The sequence below is a fragment of the Haplochromis burtoni genome, unplaced genomic scaffold (genome assembly GCF_018398535.1).
Source record: "Haplochromis burtoni strain Fernald_Lab_line unplaced genomic scaffold, NCSU_Asbu1 Contig_648, whole genome shotgun sequence".
Taxonomy (NCBI): Eukaryota; Metazoa; Chordata; class Actinopteri; order Cichliformes; family Cichlidae; genus Haplochromis; species Haplochromis burtoni.
In genome coordinates, this window is record NW_024583009.1 from 13,554 (window position 1) to 33,485 (window position 19,932).

The 19,932-nt window shown below is 38.0% G+C and overlaps 1 protein-coding gene across 1 annotated transcript; it reads right to left on the reverse strand.

Moving 5' to 3' along the window:
- Positions 1-369: 369 nt before the first annotated feature.
- Positions 370-18,348, reverse strand: ripk3 (receptor-interacting serine-threonine kinase 3). Its single transcript, XM_042215049.1, has 15 exons — positions 18,234-18,348; positions 17,229-17,392; positions 16,987-17,152; positions 15,850-16,005; positions 14,229-14,380; positions 13,776-13,825; positions 11,923-12,084; positions 11,155-11,237; positions 10,650-10,713; positions 9,411-9,475; positions 7,184-7,235; positions 6,870-7,060; positions 4,872-5,093; positions 2,608-2,640; positions 370-1,305 (listed from the first exon to the last, which is right to left on the reverse strand). Exons 2-13 carry the CDS (start codon positions 17,384-17,386, stop codon positions 4,872-4,874), a joined length of 1,521 nt encoding a protein of 506 aa, XP_042070983.1. The 5' UTR covers positions 17,387-17,392; positions 18,234-18,348; the 3' UTR covers positions 370-1,305; positions 2,608-2,640.
- Between the last annotated feature and the right edge of the window lie 1,584 nt (positions 18,349-19,932).

The window sequence follows — 19,932 nt, forward strand, 5'->3', positions numbered from 1 at the left end:
CAGTCTGAAGCTTTTCAATGTTCTTTGTGTTTTGAAATGGGATGTGAGCAATACGCATATTTGACTGAGAAACAGCACACTCATTGGCTAACACTGACTTCATTCTTTTATTCAACCAGGGCACTGTGCAGTCACTCACACAGCCATGAACTCCTCTGTATACCAAATTACCCTCAAGTCAAATGTGAGGCTATCTGTCTGACAGCTAAAGCTAGCCTCAAACTGGCTCATCTAAAAACAATTGAAAGCACAAATCTGCAACAGAATGGATGAAAAATATAATGGCCAATTGTACAGATCTTTAAGTTCTTACTGCTAAAACAAGTTTTTGAATCAAGGACCATAGAGATTGTAGCTTTCACTCAGGCCTATGCTAATTAGTGCTATATATCCATATAATAATATATATTCTATATAATAACAGAAGTGAAAGTGAGGCATACCAAGCTATAATATGAGTCAGATATTTCCATAAAAAATACTCCAAAAGTAGACATTGAGATGTCCAGCTCAGTGACTCGAATTAGCACAGGTGAGGCCTTAGAGCAGCTAGCTACAGCTAGCTTGAGTTACAGAAAAAAAATACTGATGTGACTCAAAGGAAGCTGTGAAACTGATAAGCTTACTTTTTTATTTAGAAGCTACAGGTAGACTACATCAACTCGTTTAGCTTTCCAGTTATAATATCTATAATTATCCATAATTATTATTCAAATAAACACAGGCCCATACAAGCTTGTTAACCATTCTTCCGTTTATTTAATGAACATACTGTTTCCCTTTTCTTCACAAAGGCTGCATTTTGCTTACCACATATGTCCTTAGTTAAATGCTGACACAATTGTGGCCCCAAACACCCTCTATCACACTTTACATATGCTCTATAAATCGCTCTGTACAAACAGAAGGTTGTTCTGAAAATAGCAGGCCTCCCTGCTGTTTGTCCCAAGAGCTGTCCTGAAGGTAAGAGATATTGTACTATTGAGAGTTTTACTATGCCCATAAAAAATGCAGGTACTTTTCTCACATAGAAAAGGTGTTCAGTCATGAAAACTGCAGCTTTTTTTGTAAAAGTCATAAATTATACATGAATTTCTGTCTGTATTCGTCGCTCCCTCTGACGCACAGTGCGCACAGCGACAGTGCACCTCTCAGCGGTGGATCCGGTGACAGATGGAGGGCTGGCAGTAGAAAATGAAACCATTGCCAGGAGCCTGCTGAGTTCACACTGGACCTTCACAACCTATTAGTGTCAACGTCCCGGTGCACAGCAGAGGCCTGTGTTAGCACTTTAGAGAGTCGTGTCTGGAGTACAAAAACAACATGAAGTGAAGACTTTGGTTCCAAAAGAGAGATAAACTCTTCAAAGTTAAAGACAAACACAGAAAATGTGACAGGGAACATTCATAAAAACACCACCACAGCTAAAGTACAATTACTGATGTAGATTACAAAAGACATGGCTATACATCAGTGATTGGGCTGAATCACTGAACAAAAAAAACAGCAGTGCCCCCTACAGACAGGGGAGGCATGGTAACATGGTAACAGAAATGATAACAGAAATACAAAACTAAGACTTAAGATACCAGTATAAACGGAGGGATTACAACTATAATAACCAAAACTAGGGACAGAATCCTAACCTCAGAATATAAAATATACAAGAATCAAAAGTCACAGACCAGGACCATGACATACAATTATTTATTGTTGTCATCTATAAATTTTCCAATGCACTATTTTACCAACCAAATAAAAGCTGTAAAAAAATAGTGAAGCGGATTCTTATTTTTTTGATTAGAATTATAGTTATTTACTCATGTTTATTAAGAGAAACGTTAGTTTTAGTGGTTGATTCATTTCTGACTCCTCTCATATGTAAGCCCGCTGTGTTCGCTCAAATTTGGGTATAAACATAATTTTTTTTCCCTTGCTGGATAAATAACAAAATAATATGTGTTTTAAACAGGTTTTCACTGTTCTTGTTTTATGACAAGTGGTCTAATGAATTTGTTAAGCATGGTAAAACAAAATAAATAATAACCTAAAATAAACACCTATTAAAGTCTTAGTGGATTCTTTAACTGTTTAAAATGCTTAATAAATTATTCTAATGACATACCTGATGTGTCTTAAGAAAAATAAATGCAATTTTGGGGCTTCTGTTTTCCACATTGTAAAGAAAAGCTACTGTTATCAGTGCAGCTTATATAAAATCACATAGAAAGAACCAGCTGCTTATTGTCTTGATTTTATTCTATAATAAATGTTAAAGTTAACACAAGGTGTTGGAGATGTTTTTTTATAGATAAGATTAAGTTAGCAGTTCAGATGAAAATATAGTGAAAACTCCCGAATCTGTGCCTTCTTTTGTAACTTTCACATTTTACAAAGCCATCCACATGACTGTACTGGACCCTGTAGCAGTTCTGGTCTCTGTTCAGTATGTTCAACATCTCAGGTTTAACAGAATCAACTTTTGGAGAAATACTTTCATTTTTCTCAAGGTGGACCTAAAAATCCTCTGCAGAGACATTACTCAAATCAATATAAAAATGAAATACTTAAACAACTTTCTGACTGATAGCTTAAAAATTACCTTACCTGCATCGTTCAAGAACTTGCTTATGTTGGTGTCTGAAATAAGAAAAGAGCAGATAACAAAACATAAAAAATGTAAAGGAAATACAACACCAATAACTTCTTAGTATAAATGAACTTTTTATTAAATTGTCAGATTTTTCTTTAAAGCAACATCAGATTTTTTCCTTTTTCTTTCACAAAATTCACAGGAAAAAAAATTAAGGCTGAACATGAGGTTTAACATTTCAAGTTATTATCTCAAAATTCAAACTTTTGAATACGTAGAAAATTTGAGACATTTAACTGTAAGTTTTGAGATAAAAATCTGAAATTACAACATATAGAAGGCAAAAAAGAAATGTTTTTTGCGTCCTGTTTCTTAAAAAGTCCAGTTTCTGGACATTACCTACCCATCATTTAAAATAAATCAGATACACATTAGGATGATTTCAAAAAGTGGTAAAGTTCAGATAAAAACCATCCTAATATGAGAACATTGTACACATACAACACAACCGTACCAAATAAATATTTCACACAGCATTGTTCCACCACTTCATTGAAGCTACATCATGCTTCTGCGCAATGAAAAATGTGTTTCTTGGGCAAGAAACAAAAACAAATTCTTGATTGAAATTTAAGTTAAGGTGACACTTTAATCTAACTGATTATCATGTAATGAAGGAAAAGCATGTGTGTAGAAAAAATTAAATAATGAGGACACTGTACATGCAGTTTATCACTGTGAGAGAAAAGTTTCAACTTAAAAATCACTCTTTGATTTAACAAGAGAGTGGATATCCCCAATGTGACCCACCTGCTATTCAAACCTTGCTAAGGGGAGATTTGCTAAAATGGGGGGTATGCACCAAGGCACAGTTTAAGATAAATAAAGATTATTTTCAACTGTGAACGCTGCAAAGCTGCCCTCTTAAAATATGGAGGTTGGACAGTCCATAATGGGCCAATTTTAATGCAGCTCCTTTATTTTTTAACATCTCGGCTGCACTTAATGCGCCAACAAAACAGCATGTGTAAGCAAACATACAAATACAGTACAAACCAGGTTTTTGCACATACCGTATACTAAACAGCAGTGATGTTTGTAGGGTTGCTGAAGTTTGGCTAGCTATATAATGATGCGCTACGAGCGACGCAGCTATGTTAGCATAGCATAAACACAATGAAGCTGGAGGGTGAACGCTAACTTTTTTCCACTCGATAAAAGTTAATGTGAGGGTTCCTGATGCTGTCAATGGACCAAATTTCAGTCAGGAGAACAGCTGACATAATACATCCACAACACGAAGTTAGTCATTATTATACTGCAACAACACGGGAATAGAGCAGCTGCGACAGAATTCAACATTAATGAATCAATGGTACGGAAGTGGAGGAAACAAGAAGAATGAGTTGAGTAAAGTTTGATCTGATTTTGTTTTGCCTAATGCGCCTTATATTCCGGTGCACCTTAGTATGAAAACAGACCCATTCATCAACAGTGTGCCTTAATAATCCGGTGCACCTTATGGTCCGAAAAATACAGTAATACAAACAGTATATGCTGAAAGGCATGTGTTTAATTTTAACCTCCTTGACAAGCCAAAGAAGTCCCACCCATATCCATGGATTATTGCAGAGGTGTCAAACTCCAGGCCTCAAGGGCCGGTGTCCTGCAGGTTTCAGATCTCACCCTGGGTCAACACACCTGAATCAAATGATTATTTCATTACCAGGCCTCTGGAGAACTTCAAGACATGATGAGGAGGTAATTTAACCAATTAAATCAGCTGTGTTGGATCAAGGACACATCTAAAACCTGCAGGACAGCGGCCCTTGAGGCCTGGAGTCGGAGACCTGTGCATTAATGCAAATCCTACGTTTGGTTTTATAACACATATTGACTTGTTGTGATTAATAGTCAGTCTGCCGTTAAGGCAATTTCTGGCTTAAGATGATTTCCTGGCACTGTGTCTTTGGATATTTGTTGACCACAGTAGGTGAAAAAGCATCAACCATATGACCAGACTTGGCCCATAATTCTACTGCTGACAGTGCAAAAGAAAGGTGTGATGTTTTTTTTCACTGGTTTCAGCATTTCAAACAAAATAAACAGAATAAATACAGAAAATAATAGAAAACAAAAAGCTTTTTCAGAAACCTGTCCAGATATAAAAATCCACCACAACAGATTAAAAACAAACAAACATGCAAAAAAAAAAAACCTTAAATATGATCTCAAATTTGAGAAGTTAAAAAGAAAGAGGGAAGATTAGACAACACACTCAGCCAACTCCTCCAGCCTTGTTCCCCCAGCCTCCCAAGTGTGGCAGAGGGACGTTAACGGCAGATGGTGCTGTTGGGTGCCTCTTCCGCTCTAAAGGATCTGTGGCGCAGATGTGCATGGTGTTGTTGTCACCAAGTTGTAATCCAACTACGTTGCAGAAGTGCATGTTGATTCTAGGTGTGGCAGGATAGCAGAAATTACCAGGGCTGGAGGACTGACGCTGCAGAGAAAAGAAGAAGAATATTTGTTTTAAGCGGTTCAGAATAAAAGCAAATCATGTTAGTTTGAGCCGCTGTAAGATTGAACAAAAATGTTTACATTCATTTTCCAGCACTTAAAATTCAGTCTTTTTTTGTCTTTTCTAAGAACTATTTTGGAAACATTTCATTTGGTTTTCTTAGCTTCAGACAGCTCTTTTTGTTTTTCAGTTTTTCTACTTTTGGACCTCTATGATGTCACTGAGAGCCGACGTCCCTAATACAGTAACCCCACTGAACCCTCAAAGCACTTTCTTACTACAAGCCTGATTCAGTCATTTACACACACGCACGTTTTTCCTACGTTCTAGTGTTTTTAACCTAATATTCATACATTCATTGTTCAGTGGATACATCGGGGGTCAGTATTTTGCTCAAACATACTTCTACATGCAACCAACAGAAGCCTGAGATCAAAACACCAACCGTCCGATTGGTAGACGACCTGCTCTACCTCCTGAGCCACAGACACCGCTGTGAACTGTAAATGATACAAAGTTAAAGTAAAAATTTGAACATGAAGCTGGAATGGAGCGTACCATGTTTCATCTCGTGGCTAAAAATTGTGTATCATGCAGTAAACCTTTTAATCTTTTTTTTTAATCAAAACATTTCTTAGCACAAGAATTGATGACTGAAGCTCAAATCTAACTGAAGATTTTGGCCCTCTGTGGACAAAAGTAATGGGACACCTTCACATACCACCTACAGGACCTGCTCAGACATGCAAACACATGCTATGAAGCTCCTGTTGTATATGTTTGTGCTGATATTAGTGCCAGATGATGTTTGGAGCTCTGTAGTTACTGAGTCAGCAGAGCTTTGGAGAAGTTCGCTCTTTTCGGGTTTTTAACTACTGCCTACATATATTTTTACTAGAATTGCTTTTATTTTGACACATTTTAACATTTATGAGGCACAACATGCAAGAAACATTTGGGTTATGTAGCTGCATGCTAAACAAGCAGATCTTCATAAAATAGTTATGGAAAGTGGACCAGTTCTCATATATTGTTTTTCTACTGTACTGAAGGACCCAAAGCGCTTTATACAACATGCCTCATTCACAGCCATCCATACAACTGCTTTTTTCCTGACTATCTAACATTCCCACACATTCATTAAATCACATATTATACATGCATTTGGCCATCTGAGATTCCAGACTGGGTGTACCATATAGGAAAAAAGGGTAGACATGAACATAACCCTTGCCAGGTCACTGGTGACCAGTGCTGGTCAAGTTACTTGAAAATAGTAATTAGTTACTAATTACAGATTAATTCTCCAAGAAAGTCATCCAGTTACTTTACAAATTACTTAGTTTCTGCAAGTAATTAGTAACTTCATTACTTTTTAAAAACATGATACAAAACTTGAATATGTAACAAAGCAATGGTCCTTTCAGCCCAATTCTTTTTTTCTGCACAATCCATCATATACAATTGAATTTTTAGTAACGCAATAACACAGCGTGCTTATGGGAAAGTAACAGTAACTCAATTACTTTTTTTGCAATAACAATCCCTTTAATTGTTACTTGAAAAAAGTAATTGGATTACAGTAACATACTTCTTTTAACATGTTACTGCCCGTCTCTGCTGGTGAACTGGTAAGTTTTGAATTAGGTTAACTTATGAAGTTAATTAGTATATTTAAGCTCTTTTAATTGAAAAACATTAGACCTGCTCATTGTGGAAAAAGTCTTTAAGTCGGTGAAAAACAACGAACACACACACCTGGTACTGAGAGAAATGGTTTTGCTTAAAAGGTGGGCAAATGTTTTTCGATGATCTGTTTTGCGGCTTCCTCGATGGAGCTGACGGGGCCTGCGACTGAATGGGCTGAACAGAGGATGGTTTCATTTTATAGCCTGCTGAGTGGGGTTGGTCCACCTGAGACACATTGGCAGTTCGATGTGAAGGTGATTCTGGAAGGCAACACATTTATCTTCAGACATGAAGCCACAACAGGCACTTTATTTGACTACAACAAAAGGTTCCCCCTTCAGTCAACCGTTTCTGTTCTGCTTCAGCAACAACTTCCTTCTTACCTTTGACTCTAGTGTTGTCTCTTTGATTTGCAGGCCAACTGCCAGCCACTTCCTGTAAGAAAAGGAAATAAAAGAATTGCTCTGTTGCAAGTTACAGCAAAGATGAAGAATGTGGAATAAAGTGAGGATAAACAATCTTTACCGGCTTCATTTTCTCACAGTTCTTACAGGGTCTCAATGGGATCGGAGTGTAGTGAAAATTATTTAGATGCTTCCTGTGGCTTTGGTGTAGTGACAGTGTGTAAAACTGTGACGACAGTGGCTGATGAGCTTTACCGCAGTGTCACTTCCCTTGGATTAGGGCTCAAGATAAGTAACACTGATACTAATAATGGTACTAAAAACACACATGCTTTCCACTAAAAGTCTCTCACGATTGTCGTTCTTTCACAAGATATGCTAAAAATGTACAAACAAGATTAACGTATTTCTTTTATGAGTAAATCTATAAAATCCACATCTTGGAAAGCATCTACACTTACTGTAATGTTTTAAACTTTAGTTTTTTCTTGTTTTTTTTAAGTGAAACAATATAATTAAATGTGTGGTAGACAGATCTACATCTACGCCCCTCTCATTACACAACTATGATTACATGTATGTGATTCATAGTCAGCGTTACATTTTGGCTTAACGTAAGAGTCCATTTCCATCCCCCCCATATGAAAGTCCTCTACTTAGATGATTGCACCACTTGGTCTTACTTCCTATATGGACTATTTTCTATTATGAAATTTAAACCACAATGTATTGCAGAAGTCTAGTTACCATTCAGACCACTTGAATTACAATATGTTGAAGGGGTATTTTTGATTTTTTTTTTTTGTTCAGTGATGGCCCAATGTGAACCTTAATGTAAAAAAACCACTAGACCAGCAGTTCTAGATATTAATCATTAGTTAGTCCTTCAAGAAAAGTATGCTTTATGATTCTAATAAAAATGTAACCTGAAGTGAAAGTCTATCAGTCTGTTATGGGGAGGGGAGCAACCATAGTCACTAAGGGATTTTTCCAGGTTGATGGCTTCTTAAACCAGGGGGTGTGGGAACTCCAGGCCTCAAGGGCCGCTGTCCTGCAGGTTTTAGATGTGTCCTTGATCCTTCACAGCTGATTTAAATGGCTAAATTATCTCCTCGACATGTCTTGAAGTTCTCCAGAGGCCTGGTAATGAACTAATAATTTGATTCAGGTGTGTTGACCCTGGGTGAGATCTAAAACCTGCAGGACACCGACCCTCGAGGCCTGGAGTTCGACACCCCTGTTGTAAGGAAAAAACCCTAAAATAATCCAAAGAAAAACCCAGCCATCAGACAACTGCTTACAACCAAGCACATGGTGACAGTGGAAAGGAAAAACTCCCTTTTAACAGGAAGAAACCTTGGGCAGAACCAGGTGCATGGACCATGCGGCCATCTGCTGCGACCGGTTGTGGGTGAAGGGAGGAAGACAGGACAGAACACACATGTCCTTAATTTTAAAATTAAATATAGTGGACAACAGTATTGGTTTTCACCTCTTAATCTTTGAATTCAGGTGCTTTCAGTCTCATGTGCGCAGGTATATAAAGTCCTGCCTCTGGCCATAAAGTCTGCCTTTACAAACATATGTGAAAGACTGGATCATTCTGAAGACCTCACTGAATTACAGTGTGGTGCTGTTAACAGGACGCCATCGTTGCAACGAGTCAGGTTATGAAGTTTCTTGCCTCCCAGTTAGTCAACAATCCCCTGTGTTTAAGAACCAGAGTACCTCAGACCACGTAGCGTTACAGAGCGGGGTCACTGAGTCTAAAAGTTGAAAAACCTCCTCTGGCATTACCGTCAGCACAAAACCTGTGCACAAGGAGCCCCATGCATGGGTTTCCATGACTTGTACATGTAATGCTTAGGTTGTCGTGCTTATTTTACATTTGCTGTGTTCAGGATTCCTCTTTGAAAATTCCCCTAGTGCAGTAGGAAGTGATGCACACAGTATTTCCCCGTGACTGAAGAAGCGCAGTGTTGAAACAATACTGTATTGGCCAATTCATGACAAAAGGGAAAGAAATGGCATAGAGCACATTTTGAGTATTTGAATGTTGTTTTTTGCCACTCAGCTCATTCTGACTACAACACTGATGGTTGGTTTATAATTTCAAACCTACATGGTGTTTGGAGCTAATCCTTTCTGACAACTATATATAATTTGTCAGCGTTGAACTCAAGCAAACGTGGCTCTTTCTGCTCACCTGAATGGGCGGGCGCCCTGTAGGGACATCTTCACAAATGTTTGCAGGTTTCACTATGGTGCTCACTGCAAAACATATACTGCTATTGTTATTATTGTTATTATATAGATAAAACAAGCTTTTATTGTAGTTTTCTTTTGTAGTTCTGTAGCATCAGTTCATTTTCTAGCCGGAAAGACAAATAGAGTTCACACTGCTACATGTTGATGACAATTAGAAGAACATGAAAGCTGTAGCGAAGTTTGGTTTTGACAAATTTGTTGGTTTTTTGTTTTGTTTTTTTGCTCTGTTTCACACAGAAACTTACGGAGCCCCGCAGGGGACATGGAAGAAAAAAAAATTAAGACGGACTTTTGCGAGATCTCGCAAAACTAACTCGGGATCTCGCAAATTTTGCAAGATCTCGCAAAATTTGCAAGATCTCGCAAAACAAACTCGGGATCTCGCAAAAGTTTTGCGAGCTCTCGCAAAAGTTTTAGCCGCCAGCTCGAAGCCGACCGGGAGGTCGAGGCACGTTGTGCCGGGAAAGCAGTGTTCCTCCCGGCTGTGGTAGGTCTCGACCTCCCGTTAGCTTCGAGATGGTGGGTGTCAGATCTCCGAAAACGTCGGAGCACTTTTGCAAATATGTGATGTCTTGTAAACCGAGCAGATATCTGACGTTTATACAACTACATTCACGCCTCAAAATATCTTAAAAGTTTAATTTGTGACCCAGAAAGAGTGATATTACAACTAAGTAGCTGCCACCATTGTTGGAATTCAACTTTTGCGAGATCTCGCAAAGGTTTTGCGAGATCCCGAGTTTGTTTTGCAAGATCTCGCAAAAGTCCGTCTTAATTTTTTTTCTCCCATGTCCCCTGTGGGGCTCCGTAGAAACTTTAAGTGGAAGCTTTAGAAAAAATCATCTTTTAGACACTAAGTGAGAAATTAGCTTATCTTTGCATTGACTTGAGTCTCTAATCTGACATAGCAACAGACAAGAAAAAATGTAATGAGTGCATTTTCAAATATTGTAGACTTTTTCTTTAATGCACTCAATCAAAAATATGCTTATTGGCTTCAGATATTGGTATAAATATCTGAACCAGGGCGTATTGCTCTTCTTGCTGTGACACCTATTAAATAACCAAGTTGTAATGTATTCACAAGTACGCTTTAAATGTGTGGTGTTAAACATGGTGCGAAACATACAAAACAATATCACAGAATCTAATATACGCTGAATATGGTAAAACAGACCTGCAGACTGAGCAATAGAAAACCTCTCAAACTGCTCAGTCATTTCCTCTGATTCCGTTTGGTCCTGGAAAGAGGAAAAGAAACAAAAAATCAGTCCGTGACGTAAATTAACCTCCTGAGACCCGAACTCTTCCACGGCATGCATTTTTAATTTCTCTTTGATATTTGGGCATATTGGGGCCCAATGAATGTAAAAACAAAGAATTACCAGATTTTTTTTTAACCTTATTTTTGTTTTTATGAAAAATCAGAGCCACCTATGAGGATATTTGTTTAAAATGTTGATAGAACAGTAGCAGTATAACGTCCTCGTCAGTGGATATCAGGCCCTTGTAGAGCAAAATTGAGTATTTTGGTCTAAATAACCCAAAATGTGATGTCCACATATGTGGACGCCAGGTCCTAGGAGGTTAAGAAAAAACAAAAAAATATGCTGCGTCATGTCAAAGTTTCACATAGTAACAAAATTACTTATGTCTATGAAAACAAGAGGTTTGTCCCTCACCAGCTTCTTCAGCACTCCATGAACGGCGTCAATAATTGCACGTTTGTGCATCTTATACAGCTCTTCTGTCACAATTGTGCACACTGCAGAGGGTGTGAAGACAAAACATTAGGGCCAGCCAAGCTGCTCTGGTTTTCTTTAGAGTTTAGATAACCTGGTTTGAAAGATTTCTTCAGCAATTAAAAATGTGAAATGTAAAGTAAATACTGTCCTTAACAAATTTATTAGTCCACCCGTTTAAAACTAAAAGTTATGCTGTTATTTATTAGCCAAATAATGAACTGAATTCACAAATTTATAATCAAATTTACCCAAATTTGAGCTTCTTAAGGAAGCTGGGTTTTGTGTGCATGTAAAGCACTTTGGTTTAAAATGTGTTATAGAAATAAAATCTCCATTTCTTTGCTTAGTCCTGTTCTAATCAATAACAAGAGTCTCCAGCTATGCTAGATGCTTTAAGAATAATGCTAATGTTCAACCTCTGTGGTTCAAAAACTACTTTACTGCATTAAGTATAAAATAGCATAAAAATGGATAATACACATAAGAAATTTAAAAAGCAATAAAAAGGGTGAACAGAAAGACCGCATGACATAAAAGGAAGTTTATAAAACTGTTTCACTGATTCTGCAAGCCTCATCTCCTCAGGCACATCATTAAAAATCTGAGGGACCCTGATGACAAAAGGACCTTCAGATTTAAGCCTTTGCAGAGTCAGTAGGGCCCCACCTCAGGCTCTATGACAACCATCCCACCCAGTTTTCTTACCATGAGAAGTGGGTCTTTGAGCAGGTTTAGCCTCCCAGCATTTCTGCATGAGCTCCATTAGTCGTGCTAACCCGGCACGCCCTGCAGCCAAACAACGGATCTCGTCCAGCGATGGACGGTCTCCCTGCGGGATGCGGAGACGAACTATGCTGGACAATGCATCTGCATCAGAGGGATGTGTGCGTCAGGAGAGCATCAACATTTTACGTTTCTGCACTGATGATTATTTTGAAGTGATGTGTTTAAATTTTCTCTAACAAATAGCTTCATATGAACAAAGGACTAAAAGTAAAGTGTTTTTTGGTTTGCTAAATTTACCTTACTATTATGGGACACTCTCTGCCCTCTTCCAGGGTAGCATAACACTTATGCTATAACATAAGTGTTAACACTTAAGCTTATTGAGTGGCAAAAAGCATGACTTCAAATAAGCCTGCTAATGTTATAAGGTGTCTCTTTGCCAACCAATTCACCAGATAAACTCAATATCTGCACTTTTGATGCAACCGCACAATTGAAACCAGCCCTATTTATTCATATATTTTTATGACTTTCAGAGGTAAAACAAGTTATAAACATGACAGCAGAACATTGTGAACGTTTTTCTCAACATATCAATTACTGTTTCAGGATTTTGTCTTTTAAAAAAGCGAGGGCCATTTTCACACATTTATCTATTGAGTTTTGCAGACATGTGATTGCTAACCATGTACTGTTAACAGTGAGCCACTTAGAGGTGTGAGATTAAGGTGACATTTGGTGACGAAAACACCAAATGAGATGCTGCACTCTATGTGAGAGAGGGTATCTTGGAGGACCACGACTGCCAATGCCATCCTACAAATCACTTAAGAAGAAGAATATTGCTGCATAGTTTGAATGGAAGCGACAGATTTATCTACAAACACTGTCCCGCTGCTCTCAGAGCTGTAACTGAAGTGCGACACAAAGCGAGATTGGAGAAGGTTTGCTGCATGTTTTAGACTATGATGATCTGGATGACTGAGAACCTGCACAGACATACTTGTTATGATGTTGTGATACAGAGCTGAGACACAAGTTTTACTAAAAATTCCTGAACAAAAAACTTAACATGAAAAACTAAAGGAAATTATTGCAATCTGCCAGCAATCAAGGCAATCACAGCTGAACTTTCTTTGCAACTGATTTCACTCACTAACAGAAACATTCAGGATCCACCAATTTTGCGAAATACACATTTTTCCCTAGCAACCAGTGGTTCTATGATGGCCAACTGGGCTTCACTTTTTAGACTGGGAGTAACTGCCATCTGTTATGCTACGTTCACACTGCAAGTCTTAATGCTCAATTCCTATTTTTTGATCAAATCCGATTTTTTTTGTCTGTTTGATGATGATGACCGTTCAAACAGCAGTCGCTTTCTAAAACATCAGATATGTATCGGATTCAGTACCACATACGAAAGTGACCCAGGTCGGATTTGAAAATATCAGATTTGTTCTGTTCAAACTGTCATACCATGATCGGATATGTGTCGCATAGGGTCAAATAAGTCGATTTGATGCGATTTCGCCTGCATTGTGAACGTAGCCTAAGACTCTATGCTGATCACAGACCGTCAAACTTTCTGTTTGACTGTCGGTTCATTGTCTGAAAACAGTCAGTGGAGTCTTTAGTTTAGTTATTCTATCTTCTGGTTACACATGGTGAATTTCCACTATGTGGCTTCAGTTTGCTGCCAGTTAGAATCAAAAACACTGGCTATAAAGGGGGCTCTGTCAATATGCATTCAATCATGTGAAGCTCAGAGTCAAATAAGGATAGAAGCTGTTTTTGAGCCAAGGAGGGGGACGATTGTGGAAGCTACCTACGTGGATATGGTTCTTTTCCTGTGACGATGGACCACAACAGTATACCATAGCTGAAAGAGAGATGGAGAAAATCAAACACAGCAATTATAATAATGTATATCTGCAGTCATTGTCGAGTTTGGCTATCAGTTTGTCAGTCTGCTCCATGACATCAGTAACAACAACACGACCAGATTACAGAGGGAGGAGTTAAGCAACTGGCTGCAGTTCGTCAAATGAGGAAGTCACATGATTACAATTACGATACATTATTCCTCAGCCAAGTTCCCTGGAACCTGTTAACCTCGTGTGTTACCACTCGTATTTTTATTTACCCACCAGCAATGAGCCTGTGGTTAATGGCTGTGGATTAGAATGCAAAGTTCACCATCTAATGTTTTAAGATGAGTGTGAAGGTGAAATTTGACATTGGTACTAATTCCTAAATATCAAAGGAAAAATTGACTCTTTTACCTGTAGATATCAGATGCCCGAGTTGGGTTGTATGAGATGCTAAATGCCTCTGGGGGCATGTAGCTGATAGTTCCCCCTTCTTCTTCGTCGCTGTACTTCTTAGATTTCCGTGTGACACTTTGGGAAAACTTGGCAAGGCCGAAATCTGTAAGCTACACGGAAACAGAGGGAAGGAGAAGATAATCAGGCAGTTTGTTTGGACAAAAATACTGTATTTTACACAAACCCACAGTGCATTGTATTAAAAATATTACTGCTTTATTAAAGACACCTTAAAAGAAACTGCTCAAACTGTTATCTATCTCATTTTACTGCAATCTTTCCGGTCTTTGATGTTATCCATGAAAACAGTCATGGATAATTATTTAAAATTACATTCATGACTTGTGGAGTATGTAAGTTGCACTTGAGTAACCACTGAAATGACAAAGCAAAAAATCCATGCGAAATGCTGAAGTAAAACTACTTTGTAAAAACCCCCCAAAATTAATTATATTGGCCAACTTTCTGAAAATCTTACATTTTAATTTTATAAACACATCACAGAACAAATGTTTTTAAATGTCTTTAGATGTATTAAGAGTTTTAGAGGATATTATTAATTAGAAAAAATAATAGTAGTAATAAAATCATATGTAAGCTAATTTTAAACCATTTTTATTCACCAAAAACCTTTTAATAACCCAATTATTACAGGTGTGCTTCATAATAAAGTAGTCAAGTGGTCTCAATATTAAGCTAACAATAGTAAGAAATGGATTTAAAACTCTTTATTCAAATCAATCTAATATCTGCTAACATATTAAAAAATAAACCCATCTATTCACCAAAATCATCAAAATTTAGCTTCGTTGAGAAAGTTGGACCTATTGCCGCTGTCACAGGGTAAGAGGTAGTCTAGACTCTGGCTATCATTATTGTATTTGTAGAGTCACCAATAAAACACTCAAACATGTAATAAACGTGTCCATTTCATGCTTTGTCTCTTCAAAGCTTGAAAAGGACCTAAATTTAATCATCAACAGATGAACACAAGGTCACCTTGGTTGGTACCAAAGGAGATTTATCAAATAAAGAATTGTTGGCTAACGGCTTGTGATTGACAAGTATTCAGTTGTCTGGGTGGATGCTCTCCATCGCGAACAATCCTGCCAACATCTTTACTCAAGCTACTTTGGAAGTCCTGTTTCTCATAACGTCTCTGATTCAGTCACAGTAAATACAGTTGGATGAGGTTTGGGACTCTTTCAAGAGGAAACTCCACCAGTTTTACTCATTAAAGTCTGTTTACAGTTGTGCAAAGCCTTTTGTGGTAAACACCATGATGTCATTGTGGTTAGGCTAAAGAGTGTGGCTCAAAGTCAGATGGAAAGCATTAGAGAAAATACAATTTTCTTTAAGCAAATAGTATTATTAAATTTCTTTATGACTGGGCCAAGTGTCCCCTTTTTTGGAAATCAAAATATGGTCACCCTAATATAAGACCTCTGCTGGTGATTCAAAGGTTTGAGTTTTCAATGTGAAGAAGAAAACGCAGCTGTTTGTATTTTTCCTTCCAAAATTTATAGAAAATAATTACTTCTAAATCAGCAGAGCACCATTTTAAAGTCTAAACAATCACCTTGGCATTCAGAAAGGAGTCCAGCAGCACGTTGCTCGGCTTTAGGTCCAGGTGCAGCAGAGCAGGAGAGAGATTGTGGAGGAAGTTTATACCTAGGGCCACCTGGTGGGTCAGTCTGAAGGCCAGCGGCCAGGGCGGGGGTCCTTGTAAATTTCTCTGTTAGAGTAAGGGCAGATCGTTTTGGCTTTACACTTTGACAATCTCTTGTCTTACATTTTTCTCATCTAGCTCAGTATAATCTCCTACTCATACATAATTTCTCAATTTAAACCCAGGTATTTGTAACTGGACTCTTCCAGTTCAGCTGCTTTGTTGTTTAAAGATGTTACACATGAAAACCGGCCTAACCTTTAATCCTTATAACAATTTCAAGAAAGAGAACAATCAATATTAGTCTAGAGCCACCCTAAAGGCTCTTTGAGGTTGAGCTTAAAGACACGATGTCTAAATGATTGCAACTGACATGATAATTTAGCATGTTAGCATCAGCTAAGGTAAAGCTAATTATTTTGCAACCAGACATACTGATAAAGTCTGAACTACTGACCGTAAACTGAGTCACAAATATGTGTGGATTTCCCTAAAGGTGAATCCCAATAGACTTCCATGTTATAATGCTCTACTTTTAAGACTTGAAGTTACAGTATGCATAATTAGCGAGTGCTAGGGTTAGCTACAAAGTCCCCTTGTCTACTCTCCTGTCCATATGGATAAAAGACAGTAATGGACTTTTTGTAATGAAATAACCCACACTGCCATAATCATTATTGGGAGTTGTATTGTTCAGCTGAACCTAAACAATATCAAACCAAGATTTATTTACTATTAACTAACATTGATTTCTTCTTATGAGTGGTTCCTAGCTTTATGCACATGACTTGTTACCATGATGGCAATGATTCTTGTACACTGAAAAAAACAATTTATATCTAAGCTCAACCAAACAAGCCCTTAACTTAAAACATGACATTTCCCTGACCCAAGGAGAGGTAGTTTACATGTTGAAAAAAAACAGTACAGCATTTTTAGAAGGGCTTGTTTAGGAAATTTTAGGCCAATCTATCCAATTAATTTTGAGACACTATAATTCGTCAAGCCTTTTGGCCTTCATCTAAGTGGATCAGGTATGTTGTTTACCTGCAGGTTGGCAAGTGATCCTCTCTCCATGAACTCCATGACCAGCCCAAGCTTTACTGGTCCAAAAGAGGGACCATGACCTTTAAAGACCCCAAGGACTGGAATGACGTATGGGCTGCTTCCTTTACACATCATTCTGACTTCACGCAGCAAGGATGAACTGGTCCTGTGTGTGTCGGATTCCCCCGTCAGTAAAATCCAACTCTTGTTATTATCTAAAAACAGTTTGGGTAACCACTTACCCATCGTCATCGTGGAGCAGTTTAACGGCCACATCGCAGCACCACATTTGATGTCTGGCCTTGTAGACTTGTCCGAAACCTCCAGAGCCTTTTACTTCCCAGTCATCCAGATCAGAGTCTCCAATCTCCGCGTGAGTGGGAGAGCTGCGCAGTGCCATATTTCACTAGAATATTATATAAATGAAGACAGCAGGGAAATTTCTTTCGTTATTATACAACTGTAGCTTGTGAATATGTGTAGTGTGTGAATGTGTGTGTGAATGGCATTCAGTGTGGCACTGCTTCATTCAACATGCATACCCATATACAAATGAGAAGTAGGTAAAATAAATACTTTTCTGGGTTTATTTGGCTTGAAATGCCAAAATTGGTACCCAAAGAGCAGAAGTGTTAGCTAAAGACTTTCACGTCATGGAGTTTGAATGTGTTCCCCTTTGAAAAATGTTTACTTCTGTCAGGTGTTACCTTGTTATGTGGTCATCTGTTCAATTTGCTGCCAGCAGCATCATAAATACTGATTTTCTTTATTGTTTCAGTCATTGAGGAAGCTGAACCGTATGTTAGGAGGAACTAAAGTGCCTCTGGTAATGTCCATTTTAAAAGGTAAAATTCAGAGAACTAGCTTTTCAACACACACCTCAACGCCTACACAGGAAACCACACTCTTTGTTTTTCAGGGGCCTTGACACGCTACAAAAATTCCAGAAAGTCGGCAAAATAAAAGAAACGTGTCAACAATGCAGAAACACGACAGCCCTGCTGTGAAAGCTACCTCTGTGGACTTTGTTTTAGTGAACACTGTGAAGTATTAGAGACTTAGTAGCTTCTGTTGTTCCCCTAAACTGCAATTTATACTAATTTAAAGGATGCCTAATGTTGTGTCTTCTTTGAACCAGACTGACACTACATTAAAGTTTGAAACCATTACGAACTCATTGCAAGACACTCACATAAACACTAGTAAGAGAATCTAGTGGATTTTTCAAAACATGGGGAATTACTCACCCTTAGTTATTCGCTCCTCTCTGTCATCATTCAATCATACCGAGTAAGTGTGAAAACCCTTGTTCTTATTCAGTGACTTTCTACTCGCTACTAGAGGCTGGACCTGGTGGAAGCAGAAGCGAAAGTTCAGCTCCGACCAATAAATGTCTTTTTTTTTTTAACTTCTGCTTCTGTCCTGCTCCTTTTTTATTTTTTTTTAACCCTAGTTTTATTTCACAGATTTAAATCTTTAAGTGTTATTTATCACCAAAAAAAAGGGAAGAGGAGAAATAATCAGGTGAAAAGTTACAAAAGACTTTTTTGTTGCTGTGAGAGTAATAATCATTCTGTAAGATTTTTTTTTTAATTTGGCCAGCAGATGGTGCTCAACTCAGTGTGTCAGTAATGTCAGCTGAGTTATAGTAAATGGGAGGGTTTTACAAAATCACAACACCGCAAGTATGGAGGACTGACAAAACAGGCATCACACGCTTTTGTCTTGGCCTGAGCTTCTTTATGTGGATGAATCAGGGCTAAAACACAAATGAGACAAATAAAGACCAGGAAGTAAAGATAATCCTGAAATTAAAATGAATAAATACCCACCAATAAATACAGATAAAATACATTTAAAAATAAAACAGGTAAGAAAAGATAGCATCCTGTGTTGATCTTTTTTTTTTCTTAGGGTAATTTCATTAAAGGTTGGTTAAACATTATAGATGCAGGTTAACTAGCCCTAACTTTGTAACATGATCAATTAAAAACACTGGCATTAAAAGCCAAACACGTCCTTATGTAATGACAACAGTTTATAGGTTCGCATCAACAGGCTTTGTTTCCAGATGATTAAAATAATGACAACACCGCCCCAGTTCAGACATTCCTGTGTCTTGCTTTTTTATTACAGGTGTGTCTGAACACACACCTGACATGTTGTCATTCGATGCAAGCCTGAAAGCAAGACTGATAATTTGCTCTGCAATCATATGCTAAAGAATCAGGGCGTGTGTGCTGAGCATTCTTGTCCTGTAGAGCAGGAACGTCAAACTCAGGTTGAATGAAGGCCATGCTGAATCACAATGACATACAGGGACATAAAGCAAAATTAATCTATAGTGACATGATTTATGTTTAGACCCATTGTCAAAAATGACTGAAATTTCTATAGCAGATTGTAAAGAAAAAAAAAGTGCCTTTTTCTGTCCTATAGCAGATTGTAAAGAAAAAAAAGTGCCTTTTTCTGTCCTTTAATTGTTTATATTAGCTAATTGCTTTGGTGTAGCATGACTGGATTGGAGGATTGGAGTCTTCGTCCAGCCAGTTCTGGCCCACGGGGGTTATGTCTGACAAACCTGATCTAGCAGAAAAAAACAAGCAGACTATTCAGGTTAAAGTTCTAACTGTTAGTTCAGCTACTGTGATCATCTTTGGGTTGCTTTTTCAAACTGACCTTCATAAAGTGTACGATCACGCTGGGTACAGCCAGCCCTTCATGAAACTAGCTGCACATAAAAGTGTTCAAACAGGCTTTGCTCTTGAAAAACAAAGACTGCCTCAGTGAAAAAGAATCCACTGAATGTTCCTCACTATCAAAAACCATCACCTTGTTTGTCACCTTTCATTTTTTCAAGGCTTTTTGTGTTAGCCAGGTACTGAGCATGCAGGTGTGCAGAAAGAGCACCTCTCTGTTTGCACAGCTGCAAATGTTTATTGGGTC

Coding starts and splice junctions, on each gene's coding strand:
- ripk3 (XM_042215049.1), bottom strand. CDS start 17,386: ATGGCACTGCGCAGCTCTCCCACTCACGCGGAGATTGGAGACTCTGAT. Junction 10,714..11,154: donor ATGGAGTGCTGAAGAAGCTG/GTGAGGGACAAA, acceptor TCCTCTTTCCAG/GACCAAACGGAATCAGAGGA. Junction 5,094..6,869: donor ACCATTTCTCTCAGTACCAG/GTGTGTGTGTTC, acceptor TTTTCTCTGCAG/CGTCAGTCCTCCAGCCCTGG.